Source organism: Mixophyes fleayi, chromosome 1 (assembly GCF_038048845.1).
Source record: "Mixophyes fleayi isolate aMixFle1 chromosome 1, aMixFle1.hap1, whole genome shotgun sequence".
In the NCBI taxonomy this organism is placed as follows: domain Eukaryota; kingdom Metazoa; phylum Chordata; class Amphibia; order Anura; family Limnodynastidae; genus Mixophyes; species Mixophyes fleayi.
The window spans coordinates 126,376,063-126,403,226 of NC_134402.1; the positions used below are offsets into that span (position 1 = coordinate 126,376,063).

At 41.2% G+C, this 27,164-nt stretch overlaps 1 protein-coding gene across 2 annotated transcripts in view; it reads left to right on the top strand.

Annotated features, from left to right (window-relative positions):
• The first annotated feature begins 1,336 nt into the window (after window positions 1-1,336).
• Window positions 1,337-27,164, top strand: part of PRDM5 (PR/SET domain 5) — a 173,493-nt gene continuing 147,665 nt past the window's right edge. For both annotated transcript variants that reach the window (XM_075200324.1, XM_075200325.1), the window contains exons 1-3: window positions 1,337-1,620; window positions 3,140-3,223; window positions 22,240-22,362. In XM_075200324.1, coding sequence (XP_075056425.1) covers window positions 1,528-1,620; window positions 3,140-3,223; window positions 22,240-22,362 — 300 coding nt within the window. In that variant the 5' untranslated portion in view covers window positions 1,337-1,527. The remainder of the gene's footprint in view (window positions 1,621-3,139; window positions 3,224-22,239; window positions 22,363-27,164) is intronic.

Sequence of the window (27,164 nt, forward strand, 5' to 3'; positions counted from 1 at the left end):
GCTCTATTTACATTTGTAGGATTATTTTTATTTATCTTTGATGTGTGCATATATATACAGTTATTGCTCTAAATATTATTTGTTTTATACATATATCTGTTTATTACTTAAACTTTTTTTTATATTGCTGCTATCCACTTTATTCTTTATTTTATAGTTATATAATTTTTAATAAATTATTATATTTTATTTGTGTTCATGAACTCATAGTTTTTTTTATTATTCATGGTTTGTATAGTGTTTGACATTGCTGTACATCTGTGCCTTGATACATGGGTGAATACATTTTATTTTCTATTGGGCTCTGCCTATGGAGCCCCTATGCTCGTGGGACCCCAAGGCAATTACCCAGCGTGCCCAGGGGGAAAGACAGCCCTGGGGATAACACTATCTATATATGAGTCTTAACTCCTATATAGACAGTGTGTCTTAACTCTAGAAAAATCACTTTGGACAATTCATTAAAGGATTAATTTCAGAGAATTTGCAGGGTCCAGTGCACCCTGTCACCCCCAAACAAGGAATTGACATGCTGGCAGGGCCGTAACTAGGGCTGTGCGATAGGGGCAACCGCCCAGGGCGCAACACTGAATGGGGGCGCAATTTAGGAATGTTTTAGGTTCATATGGTTAAAATTGAGGGCTAGGGGGGCGGCGTTTGTCTTTCTCGCCCCAGGCGCTAGAATTCTAAGTTACGGCTCTGCTGGGAGGTATACATGTTTCAACCAGCAATGTCTGTCTAATATTCATGAGGCCTGACCAATATCTATGAGCTACTGGATTGTAGTGAATTGATGAATTACATTCTCATGGATATTACTTCAGTACGTGACAAGTCCACTTCAAAAAACCATCCTGCACACACTATTATTACATAGTGAATCATGAACCATCATGATTCAGAAAAGAAAGTCTATGCTGCTATGCTCTGGCTAGTACTGAGCTTCAAATACATTTTGACCTGAATGTATTAATTCTAGGTTCTTACTACAGTATAGTGTATATAAACACAAATATAAAATACACTGTAAATGCAAACTGCTAATAAATGATCAAGTTGGAATAAGAAGGGAAAACATTTTTTCTGTTACCATCAGATGAGTCATGCAAAATACTCAGCATACAGCGAATTCCTTTTATTTATTTATCTTTAAACGCCATAATTTGCTTTTTCGTACTGTTATCACATCCTGGGCAATATCATAGCCCATGTAATTAACCACACACATGACTCAGACGAACAATATAAGCCAATATTTTTCACCATATGAGCTGCATTGATTTGGGACGAGCCAAACTCTCAGCCAATAGGAGAGCAGTCCCCCGCCCTCGCCGCCGAAGCCCCAACTGGAGCGAACGCTCCGGAGCGAAGACATGGTGTCTGCAGACCCCCTTCCTCAGCACCGAGTGATTCCTCGTCCCCATCCACCGCTGCCCACAACATGAAATAAACACCCACCCACCCCATCCCAAATCACTGCCTATCCATGCTGCCTGTCTAAGCTATTAAAAAGCCAATCCATTAAACATGCTGGGCATGTACGTGCCAGACAGATTTTCCCTGAAGTCTTCCCAAGTTCAAGACGGGATGGGGCTGTACACCAGCAGGAGAGTGAAAAAGGTTTGTGTGATTAAATAAAAGCTGTGGTGGGTGTCAGAAGTGCGAGGGAATCGTGTTCATAAAGCTAGCAGCGGTCCCAGCCACAATGTACAGTGCTTGTATGTCAGCCGGGAGGGGAGATGATGCCACGTCTACACAATTCTCAGTTGTAAATGCAATGTGATAGCAGCAAAACACAGAGCATAGGGGAAAAGTGAGGGGGTTCAAACAAAGCGGCTGCAGTCATACTTAGCCTTCCTGAGTGGTGAGGAGATTCACCTGGGAGATTTCTTTTACCTTCATTAGATTGTGAGCTCTGATGACCAGGGCATTCCATACCCCTTGTTTTTGTTTGAATGTTACTATTTGGACTACTACTCCTGTTTTAGCAGTACTGTATGATATATGAATGTTCTAGAAATATAATAATACTAATAGCTATAATAATATCATGAGTAAAATCTGCTGGCCAGTGAAAGCCGTATTTATAAACATAGAGATATCTATCTTGCATGCCTTACTGTTTGAGCTGCTAGTGTAGCATTTAATTGGGGTTGGAGTTTGCTGAATCAGAATTAAATATAACACACAAGTATAAATTCAATTCAAATTTCTATCACTTTTATTACTAAGATTATTTGGTCTTTTATCATCCATCACTTGCCCTCACCCAAGTGGCTGCTTATGCATTTCACTGTGGGTTGGATTGTCTGTGGTGTTGCAGCTTTGCTTAAACTAGTGTTCATATCCTCAGCTCTGCCTCAATAATTGTCTCATAGTTGGGTTTGACCAGAAAGCTCATCTGTCAGAATGTGACCAATGGGCTGTTCAGATGCTCACATTCAGCAGTGCACTATAGGAAAAACATCACGTTGCTGTTTAGTTTCTTCTAACTGAATACTATTTGGAATGTACAAATATAGACATTCAAGATCTGAAAAATAGAAAAGGTTTAACAACTTAACTAGTGATCCCTTGGACAGTCTTTCCGGACCTGATATGTGCATATAGCATTCTGTACAGTGAATGGACAGAGAAATTATTAATGTTAGATCAGCAATGAGAACTGCATACTGACCCTGAATAAATGGCAATAATAAATTCCTTTAACTGGTGGTAAGTCGTGTCTCGTTAATGTACAATAAAGTGGACGTGTTATCCTTCTGTAAAAGGCAACAATAAGAAAACAAGTAAAGTGTTTTCTTTACTTTTTTGTCCATCCAGTGCTTAAATAGTGTAATTGTTGTTTTTCAACTTTAATTAAATAATTAACAATCTGCAGTATATAAGCAGCAGCTTTACAAGGTGCCTGTGAATACAACATGCAAGTTCAACTATATACTACAGTCAAGAAAAATGGCTGACCCTTCAGATATGTTCTAGTGTTCTCGCTGGTAAATGTAGAAAGCTGGTCATAGACAACAGGTAGTCTAAAAAATCAGAAGCAGAGGTTCCAAAAGTTTTTACCATTTAGTTTTCCATTTCACATTTTGATTTTGTGCAATAGGTACCACATATGACATTCTTTATTTCTGATTAGGGTGAGAAGTTTGGTCCATTTGCCGGAGAAAAGCGAATCCCCAGTGAAGTGGATGAAAGTATGGATAACAGATTAATGTGGGAGGTAAGGAATGTGGAAGTTGTTAAAATTGTTATTAGTTACTGAAAGTGTTGTAATTTTTATAAATCTTTAAAGGATAAGCCTATCTTTTTGGGCTTTTTTCGGGGGAGGGGGATAACAGGCAAAATTAAATACCTTCCAACATTTGGAAATGTGGCAACAGGACAGTGGTCGTGGCCATGTCACAATGGGACATGACTCCATCATAATGGGGGCCATGGCCAAACCCCATGGGCGTGCCTATCGCTTTTCAAGTTCAAGGCTGCCCCATACTTTTGTCCCTTCCCCTCCAGGCATCTTTATTGATGTGCACACCAGTGTACACAGCTCGTGTTCACTTCTGCTCCGCCGTGCAGACATATCTCCCTAATTTTCCACCTGCTGATGAAGCTTTCCTGATCGGGATGGCAGGACAGTGACCTCAAATCGGGACTGTCCCTCCTAAATGGGGACGGTTGGTAGGTATACAAAAGTAAACATTATAAGAAAAAAAATGCAACCCTGACTATATTTAATTTTTTTGCAATTCAACCTGCAAAAAGAGTGAGTGATAGTTCAGGTACCTATATCATCCACTTTTCTGTTCATTCAAGGATGTATATGTACTAAAGAGACTAGAGATAGACAAAAATTTATAATAGTAAAGCAGAGCAAAAATAAAAATACAATTACCACAAAAATAAACAAAGGCAAAAACAAACCAATATATAGATATATCTGAAGGATTTCAATGGTGTGAATACATCTGATAGGTTGCTGGATTAATCGCTTGTTTCTTCTCCTACTTATCTGGTATAATGGACAGAAATTCTGAAGACCTCTGTCCATTTGAGCAAAAGAGTAAAAATAATCCTGAAAACACACAATTACAAACAAACATTTTTTTGTAAATAAAATATCCAACTCCCTAAACCCTTGTTTACCACTTCAATAAATGTAAACATAATAATATTTAGTTTTTTCTTGATCCCATGTAGTCTAAAAAGAAATGAATACCAAAATCATGATGGATCAACAAAGAAGAAGTATTTCATAATAGTTTTCTATTTAATAAAGGGGTGAACATGAGTTTATTCAATTAAAATTTATTTAAAATGTATTTGTGTGTTTTTGAAAAGCATTTTTGGTGTAATGGATAGGACTCATAGGCACCCTTGTCTATTAGACTGGGACCACCTATGTGGAAAAGTTGCCAGGGTACCAATCTGGTTAATTTCCCTGGCCACCGCAACCAAGGTGTTGGAAAGAGGCCCAGTGATTTTGAATGTGGTGCTGGCAGGCTTTAGTGGCAGATGCACAATGTTTTTGTGCCCCCCATAAAGCCAACAGCACTTTGCTGACCAACCTGGGGCTAGTTTTCACTGTGGTGGGGGATGCCCACACTCGTTGTCTTCTTGTTATAGTGGAAACCAGCCCAGACTTTCTAGCACTGGGACTTGTTGAGTATTTGGAGAGGGGGAATGCTGCCCATTTTTCATTTACATATATTTTTTATTTTAAATACCTCGGGTCAGTTTTGTTTTTCATTGTTCTTGAATTCGACCGAAATTAACAGTGATTTGCAAACTTTAAGTTGGACAGCAGTAAACACATTCTATTGTTGCATATAAATAAACTTGACACTGATAAGCTGGGGGCAGTCCAAAACGAATGAAAGGGATTGTACTGCCTTGCTTGCACATACTGCTTTTGACAGTTGTCTGTGGTGGGCTTGAAAGTGGTGAAGGTGCTTACTTTCATGGAGGCTGATTTTGGTTGCTTGTTATTCATTTGGGAATCGGGAAACTGTTTACACACATGATCAATGTGGAATAAATGGCTTTCTCATTCATCATTGCCGGCACCTATCCGGTTTTTATAGTATAGGTCTCCAGAGAATCTGGATGCCGGGTAGATTCAGAATAGAAATTAATTTAGCTGAGATGCTTGTTGAAGTTAAATTAATCATACCAAGCATGATGTCTATGGATGGATAGCATCCCATTTAAACAACAACCTCCTTCATACACAGCCACGGAATACTGGGACCTAATGAATTCCCAGTAAGAGCGTATGGTGGTCCATCAACTTTCCTTTGAGCCCCTAAGCCTTCACTCCTTCCTAACCAAAGCAGACAGTTATAACCTAACAGTTATAAGCAACCAACAATGGGATATGTAGGGGTCTCATTACACCAATGACTAAAAGGTGCCTTATATAGTGTAGAACTTTATCTGCATTGAGCCATGAAGCCTATCTGCTACACTGAGGCACATTACACAACCTACAGTGTAACAATACTACCTGGCAGCTGTAACCACTATTTATTTTCACAACCACCTACATCTGTGATGTCTTTTTGCTCTGCCACAGGCATTCACCTGTTTTATTTCCTCCCCCCCAGTGTCCTAAAGACAGGAAGGTTGGGAGCATGAGAGTTTCCTTTGGAGAAAGACGCATTCTTTGCAAGTGACTACACTCGCAGCAGTTGACATGATACGCTCAGTTTTCATGGTAACATTAATAAGATAAGGCTGAAGACATAGGCAGACATAATACATCAGACTAATTCCATGCATGTAGAATTTGTTCTTCAAATTTTTGTAGCATTCTATTTAGACCATTAGAGATCTAGTATGACATCTACATTTGCACTAAATTTATCTACATATGTAGACAAAAATAAGGACAAAGGTCTAGCATGGGCTCTCTACTTGACAAATGAAATCTGTAAGATGTAGATGTCAATAAAATGTGAGGTGGGATTTCTGGCAATTCTTTTTAGAGATGAGCGCACTCGGATTTCTGAAATCCGAGCCCACCCGAACGTCGTCGATCCGAGTCGGATCCGAGACAGATCCGGGTATTGGCGCCAAATTCAAATCTGAAACCGAGGCTCTGACTCATAATCCCGTTGTCGGATCTCGCGATACTCGGATCCTATAAATTCCCCGCTAGTCGCCGCCATCTTCACTCTGGCATTGATCAGGGTAGAGGGAAGGTGTGTTAGGTGGTCCTCTGTCCTGCTATATCTCGTGCTGTTCAGTTCTGTTCAGTTCTGTGCTGTGCTGTGCTGTGCTGTGCTGTGCTCAGTCCAGTGGTGCTGTGTCCTGTGCTCTGTCCTGCTGAGTTCAGTAGTGCTGCTGGGTCCTGTGCTGTGTCCTGTTCAGTCCAGTGGTGCTGTGTCCTGTGCTCTGTGCTTCTAAGGGCATAGTTATTTCCCCATTATTCCCAAGTTTTTAAAAAATAAAAAAAAAGTTCTCAAAAAAATAAAAATTAAAAAAAAAAATAATTATAACCAAATTTGCAAAAATAATCCAGCAGTATAAGCCCATTGGTACTGCAATATTACCAAGTTCACACATTCAGCAGTAAAAGTCCAGTGGTACTGCTATTACAAAGTTCACTGATTCAGCAGTATAAGTCCAGTGCTACTCTCCTGTGCCGCATATAATTTTTAAAGGCTTTGCCGAGTGTGTGTGGCTTAGGGGTACGCTCTCTTGTGCTACATATAATGGAAAACCAAAATTTGGAGGATAAAGTAGGGAAAGATCAAGACCCACTTCCTCCTAATGCTGAAGCTGCTGCCACTAGTCATGACATAGACGATGAAATGCCATCAACGTTGTCTGGCAAGCCCGATGCCCAATCTCCTAGTACAGGGCATGTAAAATCCAAAAAGCCCAAGTTCTCAAAAAATAGCAAAAAGAGAAACTTAAAATCATCTGAGGAGAAACGTAAAGTTGGCAATATGCCATTTACGACACGTAGTGGCAAGGAATGGCTTAGGCCCTGGCCCGTGTTCATGACTAGTGGTCCAGCTTCACCCAAAGATCTAAGCCCTCCTCCCCCTTCCCCCCCTACAAAAAAATTAAGAGAGTTATGCTGTCAGCAACAACAACAAAACAGCAAAGAACTCTGCCTTCTAAACAGATGACATCACAAATCCCCAAGGCGAGTCCAAGGGTGTTGTTGGTTGTGAACCCTGACCTTCCCATCACTGTACGGGAAGAGGTGACTCCATCCAGCATTTGCAGCACGCCCTCTGCATATGCTGGAAGGATCACCCACAGTCCAGTTACAGATTTGGCTAATGAAGGTGTGAATGTTGTACACCGGGAGGAGGATATTGATGTAGCTGGCGCTGAGGAGGATGTTGATGATTATGATGCAGACAGATACCAAATTGCCTTTCTCAATTTCTATTTATATTCTAGATTATATAACGGCTGAATAGTTTTCTGTTTTACTCCTAATGGAGAGGGGATCTGATGCAGACCGATACCAAACTGCCTTTGTCCATTTCTTTGTATATTTGAATTTCTAGTTCTACAGTCTATGCAGGCTGCTTTATTTATATTCAACTACAAGTGTAGGGCGGGGGGGGGGGCATAGATAGCCACCAAAGTAACGTGGTCCATTTAATTACACTTTCTAGCTCCACAGTCTGTGCAGCCTGCTTTTTTTTATCTTCAAAATATTTATATTTACAAGCCTTGCAATCTAAATTAACTAGAGGTAGTGACGTGGTAGAACTCCAAAAGGCAGTTTGGAAGCCCCTGTACAAACTGGCTCTATTTTTTAACTGAGTTGCCCCCCCTCCAGTGTGTACTCGGAAAGAGTTTTTAGTGCAACGGGGAACCTGGTCAGTGAGCGGCGAAGGAGGTTGCTTCCTCACAACGTTGAAAAAATGATGTTCATAAAAATGAATAATCAATTCCTCAATGAAGTACAGCACTGCCCTCCAGACAGTACAGAGGGACCTGTGGTTGTGGAGTCCAGCGGGGACGAATTGATAATGTGTGAGGAGGAGGAAGTACACACTGTAGGGGGAGAGGAATCAGAGGTTGAGGATGAGGACGACATCTTTCCTCAGTAGAGCCTGTTTAGTTTGTACAGGGAGAGATGAATTGTTTTATTGGTGTGGGGGCCCAAACAAACCAATCATTTCAGCCAAAGTTGTTTGGTAGGCCCTGTCGCTGAAATGATTGGTTTGTTAAAGTGTGCATGTCCTATTTCAACAACATAAGGGTGGGTGGGAGGGCCCAAGGACAATTCCATCTTGGAACTTTTTTTTTTTGCATTATATGACCAATCAACAGTCGTTTGCCATGTTCAAAAAGTAAAACCAAATTTAAACAAATTCAAGAAATTAAACCAAAAGTAAAATGCCCTATCATAATTTAAAACAAGAGGGATTGACGTGCTCTAGAACTACTGTATTGTTGTTTATATTTTATAAACACTACACTTGACAGCTTGAGTCTTTCAATGAAAAAGTAACTCTCCATTGCACGAATATTTGCAACAGGGACAATTTTAGGGTTAAGAAAGTCAACAAATAACACTTCGACGCTGTCTGTCTTTATAAACACTACACTTGGAAGTTGGAGGAGGTATTGTGGCCCCGACACCAAATTTACTACCGGGGCCACTCCACTGTGCAGTCCATATTTAGGTGTATCAGATATTAAACAACGGTGACAGTTGATGCCCAATTTTTTAATTATATTGTTGGCGCTGTAAAAAATTGTGTTCCGGGCACACCACACTACGCAGTCCATACCCTTTTTTGGTGGAATTCTGACCCGTGGAGGGTTTTTTAATTATATTGTGGCCTCGGTACCAAATTGTGTAACGGGGCCACCACACTACGCAGTCAAGAAAGATAGATGCGTATCATAGATAAAGTACATTCAGTGTTGTGTGGCAAATCGAAAAATATTCAAAATGCACTGTCATTATCAAAAACAAGAGGTTTTGACACGCTGAAACTCCAACATGTATATGATGGAGAGGATGGAGGAGCAGCCGTATGTGCATTGTAATGCAGACCTGTTGAAGGTTTTCTATATATTTTATTGTGGTGCCCAGTGCCCACTACTCTACGCAGTCCAGATACTATTTTTGGGTGTAATGCAGACCTGTTGAAGGTTTTCTATATATTATATTGTGGTGGCCAGTGGCCAGTCCTCTACGCAGTCCAGATACTATTTTTGGGTGTAATTCAGACCTGTTGAAGGTTTTCTATATATTTTTTATTGTGGTGCCCAGTGCCCACTACTCTACGCAGTCCAGATACTATTTTTGGGTGTAATTCAGACCTGTTGAAGGTTTTCTATATATTTTATTGTGGTGCCCAGTGCCCACTACTCTACGCAGTCCAGATACTATTTTTGGGTGTAATTCAGACCAGTTGATGGGTTTTTAATTATATTGTGGGGAACACTCCTCTACGCAGTCCAGAAAGATACCTCGTTGCAATGTTTTGTACTAAAAAAAAAAAAATATTGTGGGGTGTTAGGTGTTCAGAATAGCCTTTAAATTAGTGGAAATGATTGTTATTGAATGTTATTGAGGTTAATAATAGCGTAGGAGTCAAAATAAGCCCAAAACTTGATTTTTACACTTTTTTTAGTTTTTTTTCAAAAAATATCCGAATCCAAAACCTTAAATCCGAACCAAAACCTTTTCGGCAGGTGTTTTGCGAAACAAATCCGAACCCAAAACATCGCGAAAATCCGGATCTAAAACAGAAAACACGAGACCTCAAAAGTCGCCAGTGCACATCCCTAATTCTTTTAAGATGTGCATTAGTTGGCATTTTTTGACATTTGGTATTGCAGGAATTGCTTATGTTGTCTCTTGCAACAGTAGGGTTAGTTTAGTGTTAATTTTATCTTCATATATTTATAATATGTCATCCAATCTGTTCATAATGCAACTTGGACATCATCTGCAGAACATATATTATTACCTTAGAAAATGAGATAAGGTATGCTCGGTTTTCACTTAATCCCCAACAATATTGATTTTGTTAAATTGTGCCAGAGGTAATGAGATTTTCTTCCTCTTAGGGAATTTATGTTCTCCACTATTTCTGGAGACTGCTTAGGCTAATTTCAAGGAAGCTCTGTTCAAACAAGCAATCATTTCCAATTTTTTACTGTGTAAACATGCTTCAGATGGAGACTTGCATATGGTCATTTATCAACAGTATGCCAGCCTATGTGCTCAAATACCATGTGTGTCTGAATCCCTGTGTTTAGCTGTATGCGTCTGCAACCCATATGTGGCCAAGATGAGGTCCATTGCAAGCAAAGACTACTGCAACTGTGATCAGTGTGGCTCTCCAAATTATGCATTGTTCATCTCCGGCTACTACTAGCATGGTCATAGAGCAAATGGAATAATAATGTTTTCCTTTTTTTTTTCTCACAATCTGTGGATAATGTAACATCACTGTGATGGGGCACAGAGTCTAATGGATGGCTGGTATTACCCAGGGAACACCGCAAGGATGTAATGTGCTTTGCTGTGAGATACCCACAGGTCGTAGCTGCCAAGTTAACCTGACTAGGCAACAGCTGACACTGCACCGATCAGATGACAGTGGGATGAGACACATGTACTCAATGACAGGCCAGGGTTCTGTAAAGGGCAGTGCAGGTTACAGGTCACAATGCAAGCCAGAGGTCAAGATTACAAGATGTCAAGACAGGGATAGTCAGAAGCAGGTTAGATCCATGACTAGTGATCAGAGCAGAAAACAGACAACAGGCAAAAGGATGGCTGGGACATCAGTAATGGGTAATCAGGTAAGCACATAGAAATCAGTAGATAATATGTATTTTATTTATTAACAGCTATTTATATAGCGCATAAAAAGTGTATAAATATTATGAAGCGCTTTACAGAGAATATTTAATTCCTGCCCCAGTGGAGCTTACAATCTATATTCCCTATCACACACACACTTCTTGATTGAAAAATATATACTTTATTTGCATACGGTATACAAAAAAACACACAATCACAAGGAGACACACAATCACAAGGAGGGGGCAGAGAAACACACATGGGGTGACAGAGAGAAACACAGGTACAGAAAGGGACATAAACCTCATCATCAACATTTATATATATAGAGCCAGCAAATTCCGTAGCGCTTTAACAAATGGGAGAGAACTAACACACACACACACACACACACACACACGGGGCACACATGGGGATACAGAGGGAGATAGAAGAGTAGACACAAAATTGGAGAAAGTGAGACATCACAAAGGGAAATCAGAGATAGGGGAAGATAATGGAGACAGACACACGTGGGGGGATGGGGAAAGAGATACATACACACAGCCAAGGCCGGTGCTTCCATTAGGCAACCTTAGGCAGCTGCCTAGGGCACCGTGCTCTGGGGGGTGCCACTCAAGCCAGATATAATAGTTAACAATGTCCCTTAATGCTAACATCAGCTGCGGACATGATTAAGATGACCTATTTGCCGTTAGCCGCAGCGCATCTTATGAATTGACCTGGATCAGCAATTGAGTCATTCAGTGACACGGCTGCAGAGTAAGGCGCCCTCCCCTTCACTCCTGCACAGTTATTCTACGCCCACGGAGGAGGTCCTGAAGGAGCAATGGTGTCCAGGGCCTCACTCACCCTCGGATAGCTAATCGCAGGCTACTCGTGGTGATATGCAGGTGCTCCAGGTGTCAGTGGCTGCAGGGGTTCCGCTGCAGCCGCATCGCCCATTGATCTTTCGGAGGCAGCTACAGAAACAGACTCCAGAGGAAGCATGATTGACTGTGCAGGAATTGCACCCAATGAACCTCCTTCCTCTGTACATTCAGCTGCAGCCTGAATGCAGCCCAGAGAGTTGAGATTCCGGCAGGGGAGGTGCTGTGGTAGCAGCACTGCTCAGAATTGCTGTGAAAAAGGAGCAGCTCTGTTCAGCCCCTTGGACTACGACAATGGAGATCCTTGGAGTGTAAGGTTAGGAGATTTGTATGCAGAATAACAACACCATGACACCCACAGTAGCCTGCCCCCCCCCCTGCCCATGTGTGCCTGTCCCCCTTCTCCCCATGTGTGCCTGTCTTCTCCTGCTCATGTCTGCTCCTGCCCATATGTGCCTGCCCCCTCTCCGCCCAAGTGTGCATGTTCCATCCTGCCCATGTGCTCCAGTATCCACCTGCCTATGTGTGTCTGTGTCCACCTGCCCATGTGTGCATCAGTCCACCTGCCAATATGTGCCCGTGTCCCCCTGCCCATGTGTGGCGCTCCCCCCTTTTGAATGTATGCAACTCTTACTAGACAATAGGAACCCCCCCTTCACCTGTCTGAGTGTGCTTTGGGCTCCCTAAAGACTTAAGTCAGCCCTGATGGTGCCTATGTAATGTAGCCCTTGAACAGCAGCAGTTGAGACACCAGCTTTGTGACAGCCTGACAGGCAGTATACATTAATTTTGAATTTTTAGGCGAGATGCTAACTTTAGTCTTAAATAAACAACCATAAACCAAACCCTATACTCATACTATACTCATGTCCACTTATACTCAATATACTCAGAAATGTAGAAGTGATATAGAAGGATGTTCTACTCCCAATAAGTTCACACTAAAAAAATACCTTTATATATTTGAAGCCTTCAGTTCTCTTATTGATGAGTTAATGAATGTGGGTCGACGGTATTGGGGTGGGGGGGCGGTAGGCTGAAGCTTTGCCTATGGTGCCAGGAAACCTAGCACCGGCCCTGCACACAGCAGATATAAAATGTGGAGACAGGAGTGGGCTGGGGGGGAAAGTGTAGAGAGAGTAGAGGTGGGGGTGCTCTATGGTAATAAACAGCTCTTTGCCCATTAGGCGGAGGAAGGGATGCCCCCTTCCCTTCTCTAATTTCTACCTTCTCTACTTCTACAACTTTACCCCCCCACTTTTATTCCATAATCCCCCTCCATTCCTCTGTATCTTCTGTTTCTTAATCTTTCTGTCACTTTTCTTTTGCTCTTCTTTTTCTTTAATGCAGTATTTCATCCGCAATCTGACAAGTCTGATCCTGTGGGGCTGCTATTAAGTGTTGTGCACTGCAGCAATAAGCTGCATAGCCCCTACATTCACACAGTAAGGGGAGAGGGAGGGATTTCTGGGTCCACCCACTTCTTTTTAAATAATAAAAATTGAAACTTTGTGGAATGCCCTTCCTCGCACAATAAGACTTCCCTCTAGGTGCCAAACTTTCAAGCGTTCTCTAAAAACCCACCTCATCAGGCCAACTTATAAAATTCCTCAAGAACTCTCCCTAGGGTACACTATTTTCACCCTTCACAAAACCCTTTGAGCAAGATTGTTGTGGGACTGGATCATACAGCCCACCTAGCACATTTTACCTTTGCAATCTGGCTGGACCAATATGCAATATATAGCACTGAACCTCATGTATCAACTCCCATTGCCCCATAGATTGTGAGCTTACGAACAGGGCCCTCTTACCTTTCTGTCTGTCTGTATTACCGAGTATCATTTTATATCTGTGTTTGTTCCCAGTTGTAAAGTGCAACAGAATATGCTGGTGCTATATAAATAAGTGTTTATGTTGATGATGATTTTTAAATCGAGAATGTTAAGTGGCAAAATCCTACTTTTACAAGGATGCATTTTACAGAAACTGTGTTTTACTTTAGATAACATCTATAAATGTACATAACACCTGGGGCCTGATTCATTAAGGATCTTAACTTGAGAAACTTCTTATTTCAGTCTCCTGGACAAAACCATGTTACAATGCAAGGGGTGCAAATTAGTATTTTGTTTTGCACATAAGTTAAATACTGACTGTTTTTTCATGTAGCACACAAATATCAACTTTAAATTTCAGTGTACAAATAAGCTATCAAGTATTTGTGTGCTACATGAAAAAACAGTCAGTATTTAACTTATGTGCAAAACAAAATACTAATTTGCATCCCTTGCACTGTAACATGGTTTTGTCCAGGAGACTGAAATAAGAAGTTTCTCAAGTCAAGATCCTTAATGAATCAGGCCCCTAATGTTTATCTTTCATAACAACGCTCATGGTTTACCACACAGAATACACATTTCTATGCATGTGTGAAGATGTAATATTTCTGTCTTGACTCCCATTTGAGTTGTCTGTCATGGAGCTCTACACCTCACTGATATAAAGGAGGATTGGGGTGATGAAACTGTCAAACATTTTTTTTTATATAATTTTTTATTTTCAGTGTTCAATCAAGAAAATACAGACAGCAAAACAATAACACTGTGTAGCATACACAGTAAAATCACAACAGTTATTGTGGTGTATCGCATATTAGGAAACCTTTAGACAAAAATGACCGGTTTTTACATTTTTAAAGAGTAATATAAAATGGGTGTAGGAACAAAAATGATTGTGGGGGAGGGGTGAGGGGGGTAGGACCACAAAGATAAGCACTGTAAGTATTTAGAGGATAACTAGGGTGTGTTGAGCCTAAAGCAGAGGGGGAGATATGTGTCGGGAAGAGTTAGGGTCATCGCACATGGGTCAGGTCGGAGGACGCGGAGCGTTGAGGGGGGAAGGTGTGTTCCACGGCTAGCCATGGAGCCCAGACTTGACTGAAGACGTGGCCTCTATCGTGGAGGTAGTACGTAATCTCCTCCATAGCGGCCATGTGCCAAATCTGCTTCTTGAGAGCCAAAAGGGATGGAGGTGAGGTCTTTTTGAAACTGTCAAACATTTTTAACCAGATTTTCTCTGATGATTTAAGGTACTACAGCTGCCTCCTGATAGCAAAGAAATATCTGGGTTTGTTAATCTTCAGAGTCAATATAGTGGCTGTAACAATCAGAAGGGGTCTTTTAATTTCTTTTTGTACGTTTCTCTGGGAAACCATTACCTTACTTTTTTTGGAGTTGACAGGTAGTCTGTGGTCAAAGTGGGAAATTGAGATGTGGCGGTATGGAAAACGTAAGTGAATGGAATTTCATAGTTTTCCAATGAAGGCAGTAGGAGATGTGTGGTATGGTATACCACCGTATACCAGCCCACTTAGACCACTGTAGGTAGTGCCAAATTTTTGCTGTATTTTTCTGGATCAGTCAGAATGTCTTAGAGATCCCTTTTCCTTGGTAACATTAGTAGCCACATTCTCTAGTTCTTTATAATTACTGTAGTATCATTCCTAGTGAAGTGGCCAGGGTGGGAGCCTCCATGACGCAATTGGCGGTGAATCACATCATTGTGTCGCAGGGACTGGTACGTTTGTTTATATGTTATATGTTAGCATTATTTTCTTAAAAAGCCCTAGAATAATATGAGCAAATATTTATTACTGTAAGTTATAGCACATTTGTACACTTCCCACAATGCTATTAAGTAAGTCAGTGTGAAACAGTCTGTTGAATTTAATTTACAATTTGTGTTGGGGGTGAAATGCTAATAGATTTTTTTTTGCTTAAGTATTAAATATCAGAAAAGTAGAAGCATTGTAGGACTCGTGTCTGAACTTGTATTGGGTCTTGTGGCACCTCTTTGTAACTAAATGTAGCCATTGTATGCTGTCTACAGTAAATGTTTGATATTCTATAAAGTTTGGATCCACTGTAGATCATTCTTCTTTGATGTCTAGCACATGCACTCCTAGTTAATCACATTGAAGCTGAAGTTACCTTGCAGTTTACATCATTTGGATCTACTATCTTTTTGATCTGAAGCTGTTTTATGCAGCTACATGTTCCGCACAAGAAGGGAATGATGGTGAAGCCCATAAGCTAAGCAGATCTGAGTTCTTCTTGATTCTGTCCTATCACCCGTTTGTTTATTTTTCCACTCTTGGTTGGACAGGATAGGGGCTACCTAACATCCACTAAGCTTTTGGATGTTCTAGACTTTAGTAACTGACTTCCTACATAATCTTCATTTATATTATAGTATTGATTAAATTATGAGTTTGCAATGGTATCTCAACACACTGTAAGCCATCGTTACTTGGGAAAAAAAATAAAACATTTAAATTCAGTTTAACACGTTTCAGTAATAAATGAATATCATACTATATGTTTTTACATTGCTTACAGTTATACTATGCATCATACAAGTATGGTTTTTTTATTGTAACAAATTCTTATATTGTGAAACCTATGCTTAATTTCTTAATTGTAACATGTAACAACTCAACTGCAAATATTTATTATACAAGACAGTGACTTATTCATTAAATGTGCTGGTAAAATGCTATAACTACCATGAAAACAGGGTTTGAATGCTGCCATATAAAGCAATTTGTTGTATTGTATGCAAGTCTCATCGAGAATTTAGTGTTATGAAATGTATGAAAGCCAAATCAAACATCTCTAAACCAGTATAATTTGAGAAATTTGGGGGTCCTTTATTAGTAAAGGGCATCTTAGTAATTAGTGTGCTTCATTTTGTGCCATTGTATCTGCTTTAGTGACCTTCACATTATTCGGTTTGGCCCATAAAGTGAAATTAAATGTCCATCCAGTTAGGTGCTTATGCATGATTATTACCCAACTATGCATCTTTGTCTGTTCTCTGTGATAGTTTAGATAATTTCTTTCCTTTTCCATATCCCAATTTATGTCATACCGACCCTGTGATGTCAGAAATACCTTTGTCTACTGGCTCAAGCCCTAAGCTATTTTATCATGAGATGAGGAGATACAAGTATTATGGATGAGAGAAGACAATTTCAGTGCAAAATACACTGTGTAAGGAAGAAGTTAACCTCTGCAGACTACCCTGAAGCTATAACTCTCCTTGCAACAGTTATTATATTGTACTGCTGTCTTCATGTCAACTGTTTGGCTCCTGTGCATTTTGGTTTTCTGTGTATTACCTCTGACTCCTGACTCCTGATTCCTGGCTCCTGATTTGTCTTGCTATGTCGCTTCTTCAGTCTCTTGATTTGGTTGATGTTTTATCTTGTTGCTATCATGGATCATGACCTAGCTCTGATTGCTGCCTTTTGTTACCTCAGGCCTCTATGAACTCCCACTTGACTTCCTGATTTCTGGCTGTTATTCATTACACAAGATACTGCTGTATTATCCTGCTTTTAGCATCCTGATAGCTGCTTCCAACATCCAGACAGTCCAGTCTGCTACCTATCTACTGCGGCCTGCCCCTGTTCCTTGGATCTTCATTTCTTTTCTTATGTAATCATGACTTAGTGTTTCAAGACATTTTGCCCTGAATGTCTTTTAATCATGGCCTTGGAACTTATTAATGATACTATTAGGATTGGGAGACAGATTTAAGAATCGATGGCTTGGTGAGGTCCTCTGGATGGGGCCTCAATAAGGCATTAGAACTCAATGAATGTAGTCAGAATGGTTGGTTTTTTTTTTGTTTTTTTTTTTCACCTAAGCTTTATTTTTTATTCTTTTCTTTATATACATATATTTTTCTTTCTATTTTCTTTATATACATATATTTTTATTTTTCTTACAGGGAATGTAGGGATTATATTGTTTTTGACTGATCTTGGTCATTTACTTTGTACCATTTGTTAGCAGACGTTCCAATAGGAAGTGATGTTTTTCTAATGTCATTTGATCATTATTTTTTATAGAGGAGATGTTCTAATAGACTAGAACTGTGAAAATATTTATACATAGAGGGTCGTCTGATTCATCAAGGAACGCAAAGTGAACACAATTTGCGTTTTTTAAAATTGCACAGAAATTGCACACAGGAGCGCCTGTATTCAAGCGGATCTGAAGAAACATTTCTAGTTGAATACGGGTGTAAGTAGGCAATATGACACCTGCCATATGCAGACAGACACAACACACTGCAAGTTACGTACAATGCATATGTAAATATAAAGTCCCATCATAAATCACAGAAAAAATAAAAAAAAATATTGCCATTAACACCTGTTAATAGTATAGTTGTTAATGAAAATACTTTTAAAAAAAAAATTGTCATTTGTGTTCTCGTGAAATACATATATCAGGATGCTATTAATGCCTACTGTGCATAAATTACATTTTTTACAGTTACTCTCCATGGTAAACACATGTTCTGGCATGCATATGTGTCCGACATTACTATCAGTCAGCACTTATATCTGCGCTGTAGCTGGTGCAAGTGATGCGGTTAAAAATCATTTATTTAAGAGAGCTTAAATCGAAGGATGTGCATGCACCTAACCTTGGTCCACCCTTACTGTACCTTTTCCTCTCCCATTCCACCCTCCAAATCGTAGGCTCTCGGAAGTGCCCTTTTTAGTTCGAAGATGAATTGTATGCACTTGCGCTCACTGGCGGATAGTCCATTTTTGGGTATATGTAGAGCAATTGTACGCAAGATACGGCACATACCGGGATTTACATACCTTAATGAATCGGGCCCACAATCGTTTTGAGTCTTGGGTCCTTACGTCTTTTTTAAGAAAGGAGGGATTTTAGAAAGTTTTAACAACTGGATATAAGTGCATTACATGTATAGCTTATTAAGTACTGGCTTAGAGTCCACTATTTGTTTGGTACCTTTAGGAAGCAAATAATTTGATTATAGTACATTTGACAATATGGCTACAATATGTGACTTACTATGTGAAGTTGACCTGCAAGATGCATATTGGTTGCCACTTACATTATAATTGAACGTACGGTACTGAATTGAATGTAATATAGCACATTTGTTTACTTTAAACTGAAACATTTGTTTTACATAACATATTTTATTTATTTAAATTGTTAGATTTCATGCAAAGGAGAGATTGAGAGAAAGTGCAAAATGAAATGAAATGCAGAACGTGGAGGATATATTTTAGATATTTATAACATTGTTTGTTTTGATAACAATGGAGATCCTCGCTATTGAAAGATCCTACGTTCAGGGCCGGTGCAAGGATTCTCAGCACCCTAGGCAAAGCTATGACCTACCGCCCCACCACCCCAAAAAATTACCCACTTTGAACACCCTCATACACTTGACTTTTGTAAAAGAAAAATAGTAACTTTTACCTCCTTCTGGTTGGCAGTTAAGGCTGCAGTCCAGATGCACTGATGTCTGATGCAGAACACTGTCAGAGGTATTCCAGAAGGAGGGGTTTCCAAATGTTAGCCTTAAAAACAAAATAAAAAACTTGTGACAATAAGCCAGCAACAGCCCCACCCCTCTCCACATACATTACACCAATACCACCACCAGAGGTACAGACGAGGGGACAAAGACTGGCACAAAAATAGGAAGTGGAGGAACTGGCACAGGCAGAAGAAGGGGAGACAGGTGGGGCACAGGCAGTAGAAGGAGAGAGACTGGCACAGAAAGTGGAAGGGCGGAGAGTCTGGCACAAATGGGAGAAGGGCAGAGAGGCTGGCACAGATGAGGAGGGCAGAGAGGCTGTGGCAGGCAGAGGTATGGCAGAGAAGCTGGCGCACATGAGGGAAGGGCAGAGAGGCTGGTATAGATGGGGAAGAGCAAATAGGCTGGCACAGACAGGTAGGGCAGAGAGGCTGGCGGCCATGAGGGAAGGGCAGAGAGGGTGGTACAGATGAGGGAAGGGCAGAGAGGGTGGTGCAGACGAGGGAAGGGCAGAGAGTCTGTCATAGATTGGGGAAGGGCAGAGAGGATGACATAGATGGGGGAAGGGCAGAAAGGCTGGCATAGATGGGGGAAGGGCATAGAAGTATAGATGGGGAAGGGCAGAGAGGTTGGCATAGATGGGGAAGGGCAGAGACGGTGGTACAGATGAGGGAAGGGCAGAGAGGGTGGCATAAATGGGGAAAGGCAAAGAGGCTGGTGCAGACGGGAAAGGCAGAAATTATGGCATAGATGGGGGAATGGCAAAGAATCTGGCACAAACAGGGGAAGGGCAGAAATAATGGCACAGACAGCAGTGAAGATAAGAAAGACTGTGTATACAGAAAAGCATATAAAATTATAATATGTTTATCAAGATGTACTTACTTTCAGTTCCAGGGTGTCAACTCCATGTGCAGGGACAAGGCTCAGCACCACAGTCCAGTCCCAGGCTTTCAGCTCCATGTGCAGGGGCAAGGCTCAGCACCACAGTCCAGTCCCAGGCTTTCAGCTCCATGTGCAGGGGCAAGGCTCAGCACCACAGTCCAGTCCCAGGCTTTCAGCTCCATGTGCAGGGGCAAGGCTCCGCACCAGAGTCCAGTCCCAGGCTGTCATCTCCATGTGCAGGGGCAAGGCTCAGCACCACAGTCCAGTCCAAGGCTGTCAGCTCCATGTGCAGGGGCAAGGCTCAGCACCACAGTCCAGTCCCAGGCTGTCAGCTCCATGTGCAGGGGCAAGGCTCAGCACCACAGTCTACCTCCTAAACACAGCATGTCACCCCGCAGAGAAAAAGCACCAAGAGCACAGGGGGAGCTGAATGGCAAGCGGACCAATCACAGGTCAGCAATGTCCTGACACTGAGAGCTCCAACCAATCACTGTGAGAATAGTCTGACAAACTGTCAGACAATTCTCACTGTGATTGGTTGGAGCTTACTGTGTCAGGACATTGCTAGTCTGTGATTGGTCTACTTGCCGCTCAGGACCCCTCTGCTTTTGGGGCAGCTCAGTCAGCCAACAGCAAGAGCAAGATTTCTTTCACTGGGAGACCACCATGATGAAGTGCGCCGGTAAAATGGCTCTGGAGCGGAACTTGCCAAAGCCACCCCGGCGCCTATGTAACTTAAAATATTTTTAATTTCTAGTTTATACTTGTTTTGACATTGCTTACGGGCTGGTGGCGCCCCCAAAAGCCCGGCGCCCTTGGCAGCTGCCTAAAGCTGCCTAATGGTAGCGCCGGGCCTGCCTACGTTACATAGTTGATGAGGTTGAAAAAAGACACCAGTCCATCAAGTTCAACCTATTTTGGATCTCCTGCGATCCTGCACTTATATTTGAAATTAATCCAGAGTAAGCAACCGCCCATCTGTTTCAATTGTGAAAATCCCCCCAGACTCAATATTGCAGTCCTATTTTTACCCTATATCCACTACTATCCTTCATTTTAAATTAACGGTCATATGCCTGGATACACCTTTCCGCTAAAAATTTGTCTAACCCTTTCTTAAACATATCTATTGAATCTGCCATCACAACCTTCCCTGGCAATGAATTCCATATCTTGACTGCCCTTACTGTAAAGAACCCCTTCCTTTGCTGGTTGTGAAATTTCCTCTCCTCTAACCTTAGGGGATGACCACATGTCCTGTGTATGGTCCTTGGGGTAAAAAATAGTAACATATTAGTGCAATGTTTCAATCTGATACTGAGCAGGGAAAGGGAATAGGAAATATGCATTGCCATAAGAATGTAATGGTCAGAAACTGCTTTAAATGATTCCCATTGAAGCATTAGGGTTTACCAGTTATAGCTTGGTTCCAGTGATGGGGTGGGTGTTGTTATTCCACACGTCATGTGGTATAGCTTATTTAGTCTTTATTTGATGGTTGGGAAGACCCTGGTGTTTAATATATATGGCTACAGGATGCTATACACAATTTGGATGGATTTCTATCATGATAAAGCTTTCTTCCTCCTTGGTAGCCTAATGGTGACGACACTTAGCACCAATATACATTGGTAAGGAGGAGGTTACAGTAATCAAGATGGGAAATGGTAAGTGTATGAACAATGGTTTTGGTGGCATCTTGAGATAGGAAGGGCCGGATGCGAAGTTGGAAGCAATAGAATTGGGCAAGAGATTGAATATGGGGGGGAAAAGAGAGGGAGGAGTCGAGATGACGCCCAGACAGCTGAGTTGGGGAACAGATGAGATGGTGGTGTAGTTAACAGTGATAGAGAGATCAAGGTGGGGTGAAGATTTAGAAGGCGGGAAGACAATGAAAAGGAGTACACCCAGTGCATTAAGACTGAGCAGATAGAAATTTGCATTGATTAATACTTTGTGATTTAAAATGTGACTTTGATATTTATCTAGTAATATAAGGGCTCATTTAGAGGAATGCTTTATCAGAATTGCCCCACGCCAAATTCTAGATGGACAACAATGTAAGCAAACATCTCTGAAAATTGTGCAGGCATTGATCCCATTGTCTGTACGTGTTTGCATTTCACACAGCCTACATTTTTACACTGCTGCTTCTCCTTGATCCTGATGCCTACACAATTTTTAGAGAGGCTTCTACCTTATCCATTACCGTCTTTAAACATTAGTGTCAATAATTGTTTTATTGTTTTACATTTTTAGTTTGTATAGAAATTTTGTATTTATATAATTATATTTTGTCTTTTTCAGGTGCGAGGAAACAAAGGAGAAGTGCTGTATATTTTAGATGCCACAAATCCACGCCATTCCAATTGGTTACGCTTTGTCCATGAAGCACCGTCCCAGGAGCAAAAGAATTTGGCAGCTATCCAGGTCAGTTTTTGTTAAATACATTGACATGATTGGGCCTGATTCATTAAGAAAAGTAAAGCAAAAACAAAAAGCATTAAATTTGCACCTTGGCAAAACATGTTGCTTTGGAGAGGGATGTAAATTTAAAATGTGCTGGCAGATTTATAGTTGGGGTAGGGCATGTCCTATATCAACATTATATTTCAGTGTAAAAATAAAGCTATCAAATATTTGTGTGCTACATGAAAAATCAGTACTTAACTTATCTGCAATAATAAACTAATTTACACCTCTTGCATTATAACAGTTTGTCCAGGAGAAAACTGACTCCTTTTTTTTTTGCCTTACTTTCCTTAATGAATCAGGCCCATTGTGTTTAGTGTCTGTACAACAATATGGGCCTGATTTAGAGTTGCACTTAAGTGCATTTTTGTGCCATTTACATGGGTCTTGGTAGAAAATTGATGCAATACTCATGCGCACAACTTGTGTCTGTATTTAGAGTTAACAGTAGCTTGCATTTATGGCCCCTTGCACTTGGAGAGGTGATTCCGTGGCCGTAAGTGTAGTGGTGCAGACGCAAGTTAAGCAGGCCCATTTGAGATGTGTCTTATTTTGAGATCTTGAAGTACGTTGGCTTCATTTTTCAACTATTTAAAGCTGGTGCAAGTTTCAGAGTTGAAGATGAGGATTGTCTTATCTTTCTTCCGGGTGCATCTATATGCTAGGTTGAAGGTTATATGAATCTTATGTAAACAGGGCATTTCTATGTTCAACTTTAAATAAGGCTCTGTATGACTACATTAGGTATTATTAGTTAACTACATTTTCTTCTCCCTTTTCCCTCTAAAATACTTGAGCAGATGTCTACAACTGTCTCCGTAGATACCTCTCTAACAACTCCCTGCTTGATCCACTCCAATCTGGCTTCAGCCTCCTCCACCCCCCAAGAAACTACCTTGACCAAGGTCACCAATGATTTTCTCTCGGCCAAATCCAGGGACACTTCTCCATGCTTATATTCCTGGACATCTCTGCGGACTTTAGCACTGTGGATCACCCTCTCCAACTTCACACCATTCACACTATTAGCCTTTCTAACACTGTCCTTTCGTGATTGACTTCCTTCTTGGCCAACTGCTCCTTTATGTTTCTACCTCTGGTCCGCCCCATCCATCCTTCCTGTAGGAGTCCCTCTGCTTTTTTCTCTGTACACCCCCTCCCTGGGTGAATTCATTAGTTCCTTCGGCATCCAGTACCAACTCTATGCCAACGACACTCAATTCTAACTCTCCTCTTCTGATCTCTTTCCTTCTCTCCTCTCTCGGGTGTCCAGTTGCCACTCCGCCATCTCCTCCTGGATGTCCTTACGCTTTCTCAAACTTATCATGTCCAAAACTGAATTCATTGTCTTCCCTCCATCAAAAGTCTCCTCCCTTCCCAACCTTTCTATTACTGTTGACAACACCTCTCCTCTGTTCCCCAACTCCGGTGCCTGGGTATCATTCTTGACTCCTCCCTCTCCTTGGCCCCTCACATTCAATCTCTTGACCAATCCTGTTGCTTTCAGCTCCGCAACATCGCCCTTCCCCTCCCAGGATGCCACCAAAACTCTTATCCACTCACTGATCATTTCTCATCTTAACTACTGCAACCTTCTCTTTAGTTTCCTCCCCCGCTCCCAACTTGCTCCTCTTCAATCTATACTTAATGCTGCAGCTAGACTTATCTTCCTCTCTCGCCACTCCACATCTGCCTTCCCTCTCTGCTAAACCTTTCACTGACCCCTCTTCCCCTACAGATATCTCTCCAAACTCCCCATTCTGATGTATAGTGCCCTCTCCAACCACCAGTGCTCCCTACTTCTCCAACCTCACTCCATACATACTCCCGCCCTCTCCAGTCAGCAAATAACTGTCGCTTTTCCTCACCTCTGTTAACTACATCTGACTCCCTTATCAAGATTTCGCCATGTGCTGCCCCCCACCAGTGGAACAATCTCCCTTCTTTTATGAGACTCTACTAGCCTGTGTAGCTTCCACCTGTTTAGAAAAGCCTACCATTCCTCCACTTAACCATTTCACCATCACCTTCTTTCATCCTCCATCTCTCCCACTTTAGTTTCTTATCCTCCGATCCCCTTACATTGACTTACCCCCATGTGGAAACAGTTTGTCTGCCTCTTTCCCTTTATATTGTAAGCTCTAGTGAGCAGGGCCCTGTTCGCTCTTCTTATTACCTATAACTTTTGCTCACCAGCAACACAGCGCACCTCCTGCTTCGGCTCTCTGCCCATTCACTACACTCCTCCATTGTCTTTGCACCTCTTTCAGTGGCTCTAAACCTTTTAGTTGCAACCACACTAATGGGCACAGGTTTTAGCCTGTGCTGAATATACCCCTTGCACCCCAGTAGCTGTGTTGAGAGTTGTAGTGTTATTTGTTTACTGTATTGTATTGGTTATACTATGTACTGTCTTGTTGTTTGCCCTCTGTACGCCGCTGCAGACTTATAAATAAAGGTTAATAATAATAATAATTAGCCATTCTTTTACTAACTTGTGACATATTAGGCCAACAAGGTTATTCAGGAATTAAATTTAAGGTGAAGAGGTGATCTACTCACAACCTATGCACACTTGATCCACTTTTCCCCAAAGCTCTGAACTGAGATCTCATCTTTTCTCTTACCTAAAAATTGACTAAGAGTGAAACATAAAAGATGTTCCTTTGTGTTTGTGCAAATATGTGTCTGCACACTTAGGGCTTGATTCATGTTCAGACATAAGACCGTATTTTGTGTGCAATAGTTCTGCGCATGCTCAGAAACTGACTTTACACCAATGAACACAATTGCACACAATACATGTGTGAACGCAATTGACAGTTACGACTTGGATGGCAGAATGTGGATGGGAAGGGGCAGAGGACGTAGGCAATGTGCAGAATTTACATTCAAAGGGAGTTTTGACACAGATGCGGCCAATTCAAGTTACGTATTTCTCGTACACTTGTTTCAGCCGTATCATATGCACCAGCTACAGGGCAGGTGTAAGTGTCGACTGATAGTGATGACACGGCATAGTCTTTGTTTGGAAAAGTACACATATGTGTGCCACTAGTTAGCATTACATGCATCTAAGATAGACCATAAGACCGCATAGTATGTACAATACGCATTAGGAACATCATGATTCATGGAAATTGAAAAAAAATTATGATTTTTTTTTTTTTTTTTTATAAACCAACTTTATTTTTATTAATGATTATTCTGTTTACAATTGTTAATTTATTTTTTAAAAAACATTTTTTTTGTATGCGTTCTGATGTGACCTTATATTGCACCTATGCTTGTGTGTATACTGCAGTCTTTTCTGTCAACATATGGCACATAATGTTTAGACAAAGCGTACTTGCACCCAGATTCAAATGGAAACATAACTTGAGATCTGCTTGGATTTCAATACAGCTGGAACTACACTCAAGTTCAATGCTCTTATTTTAAACTCAAGTTGTGTGCAGATTGCTTGCAAACTTGAATCAGGCTCTTAATATTTATTTGTCTGTATATTGAGTTAGATGCATAGTGAGATATGTGTCATCCTTAAGTTTAGGGTATAGATGCCACCAGAGAAAATGTTTTTATCATTATATATTTATCATCATCAACTCAACAACTGCACCATCTTGTCTAGGTGTAGAAGTTGTGCTTGTTAAAGAGTGTATTTGAAAGACACATTATGTGTATGGCATAGTAAGACACCTCTCAAAGGTGCAAGCTTAATTTGTACCTATACACCTTCACTGTCCTGCATTTGGACATGAACGCCCCTTATCTGTCTCTTCAAGAGCAAGGGCCCACCAATGTCAGATACCTGCAGCCAGGGCCGGTGCAAGGTTGCCCGGCACCCTAGGCAAAGCTTAAGCTTGCCGCCCCCCAAATAAAAAAAAATTCTAATTTCCCAGCCACTAACACACTTAAAAATAATAACATAATAATGTCTGATACAGAATGCTGTCCAGGCTTCACTGCTGCCCAGGAGCAAACACAGGATATCTAGAGGGGAGGCTCCAAATGCTAGACTTCAGAACAAAACAAATGAAAGAAAAGAAAACATGACATCACTCACCTGTTACAGACTGACATGTACCCCGCTGCCCACCAACTTCACTCACACATGCCCATCTGCCCACTAGCTGTTCTCACATATGTCACCCCTTGCCCATCAGCTTGTGTCACATATGCCAGCCGCATAACACCAGCTTTACTCACATGCCCCCCTGCCCACTACTTGGCTTTTTTTTTTGGTATTTGGCCACTACTTGGCTCTCCTCTGTTGCTGTCTATTAATGTATTCTGTAGATGATATATTAAATATACTAACACATGCAAATAAATAGAGAAAGGTAATCTAAATGACAGATAATCCAGACCGTTCTATTTTATTTGCATTTGTTAACGTACTCTGCAGATGTAAAATTAATTATACTAATAGAGGGCAACAAAGGAGAGCCAAATAGAGGGCAAATACTAATACACATAAATGGTTCCTTAACTATCCTAGAGTAGCCCCAGCAAGGTGAATTAAAGCTGTGCTTCATTATGCATCGCTGCATTTTGTCACGGCACTATTTTAGTATAAAGACCCCATAGTCTCTAACTCAAGGACATTTCTAAGTGTAATCCCCCGTCTCCCTATTTTCTCCAGCCTCCTCCCCCCCCCCCCAATTTTCTGTAGCATCCATTCTCCCCCCTTTCTGTAGCCTCCATTCCCCCCCTTTGTATAGCCTCCATTCTCCCCACTTTGTATAGCCTCCATTCTC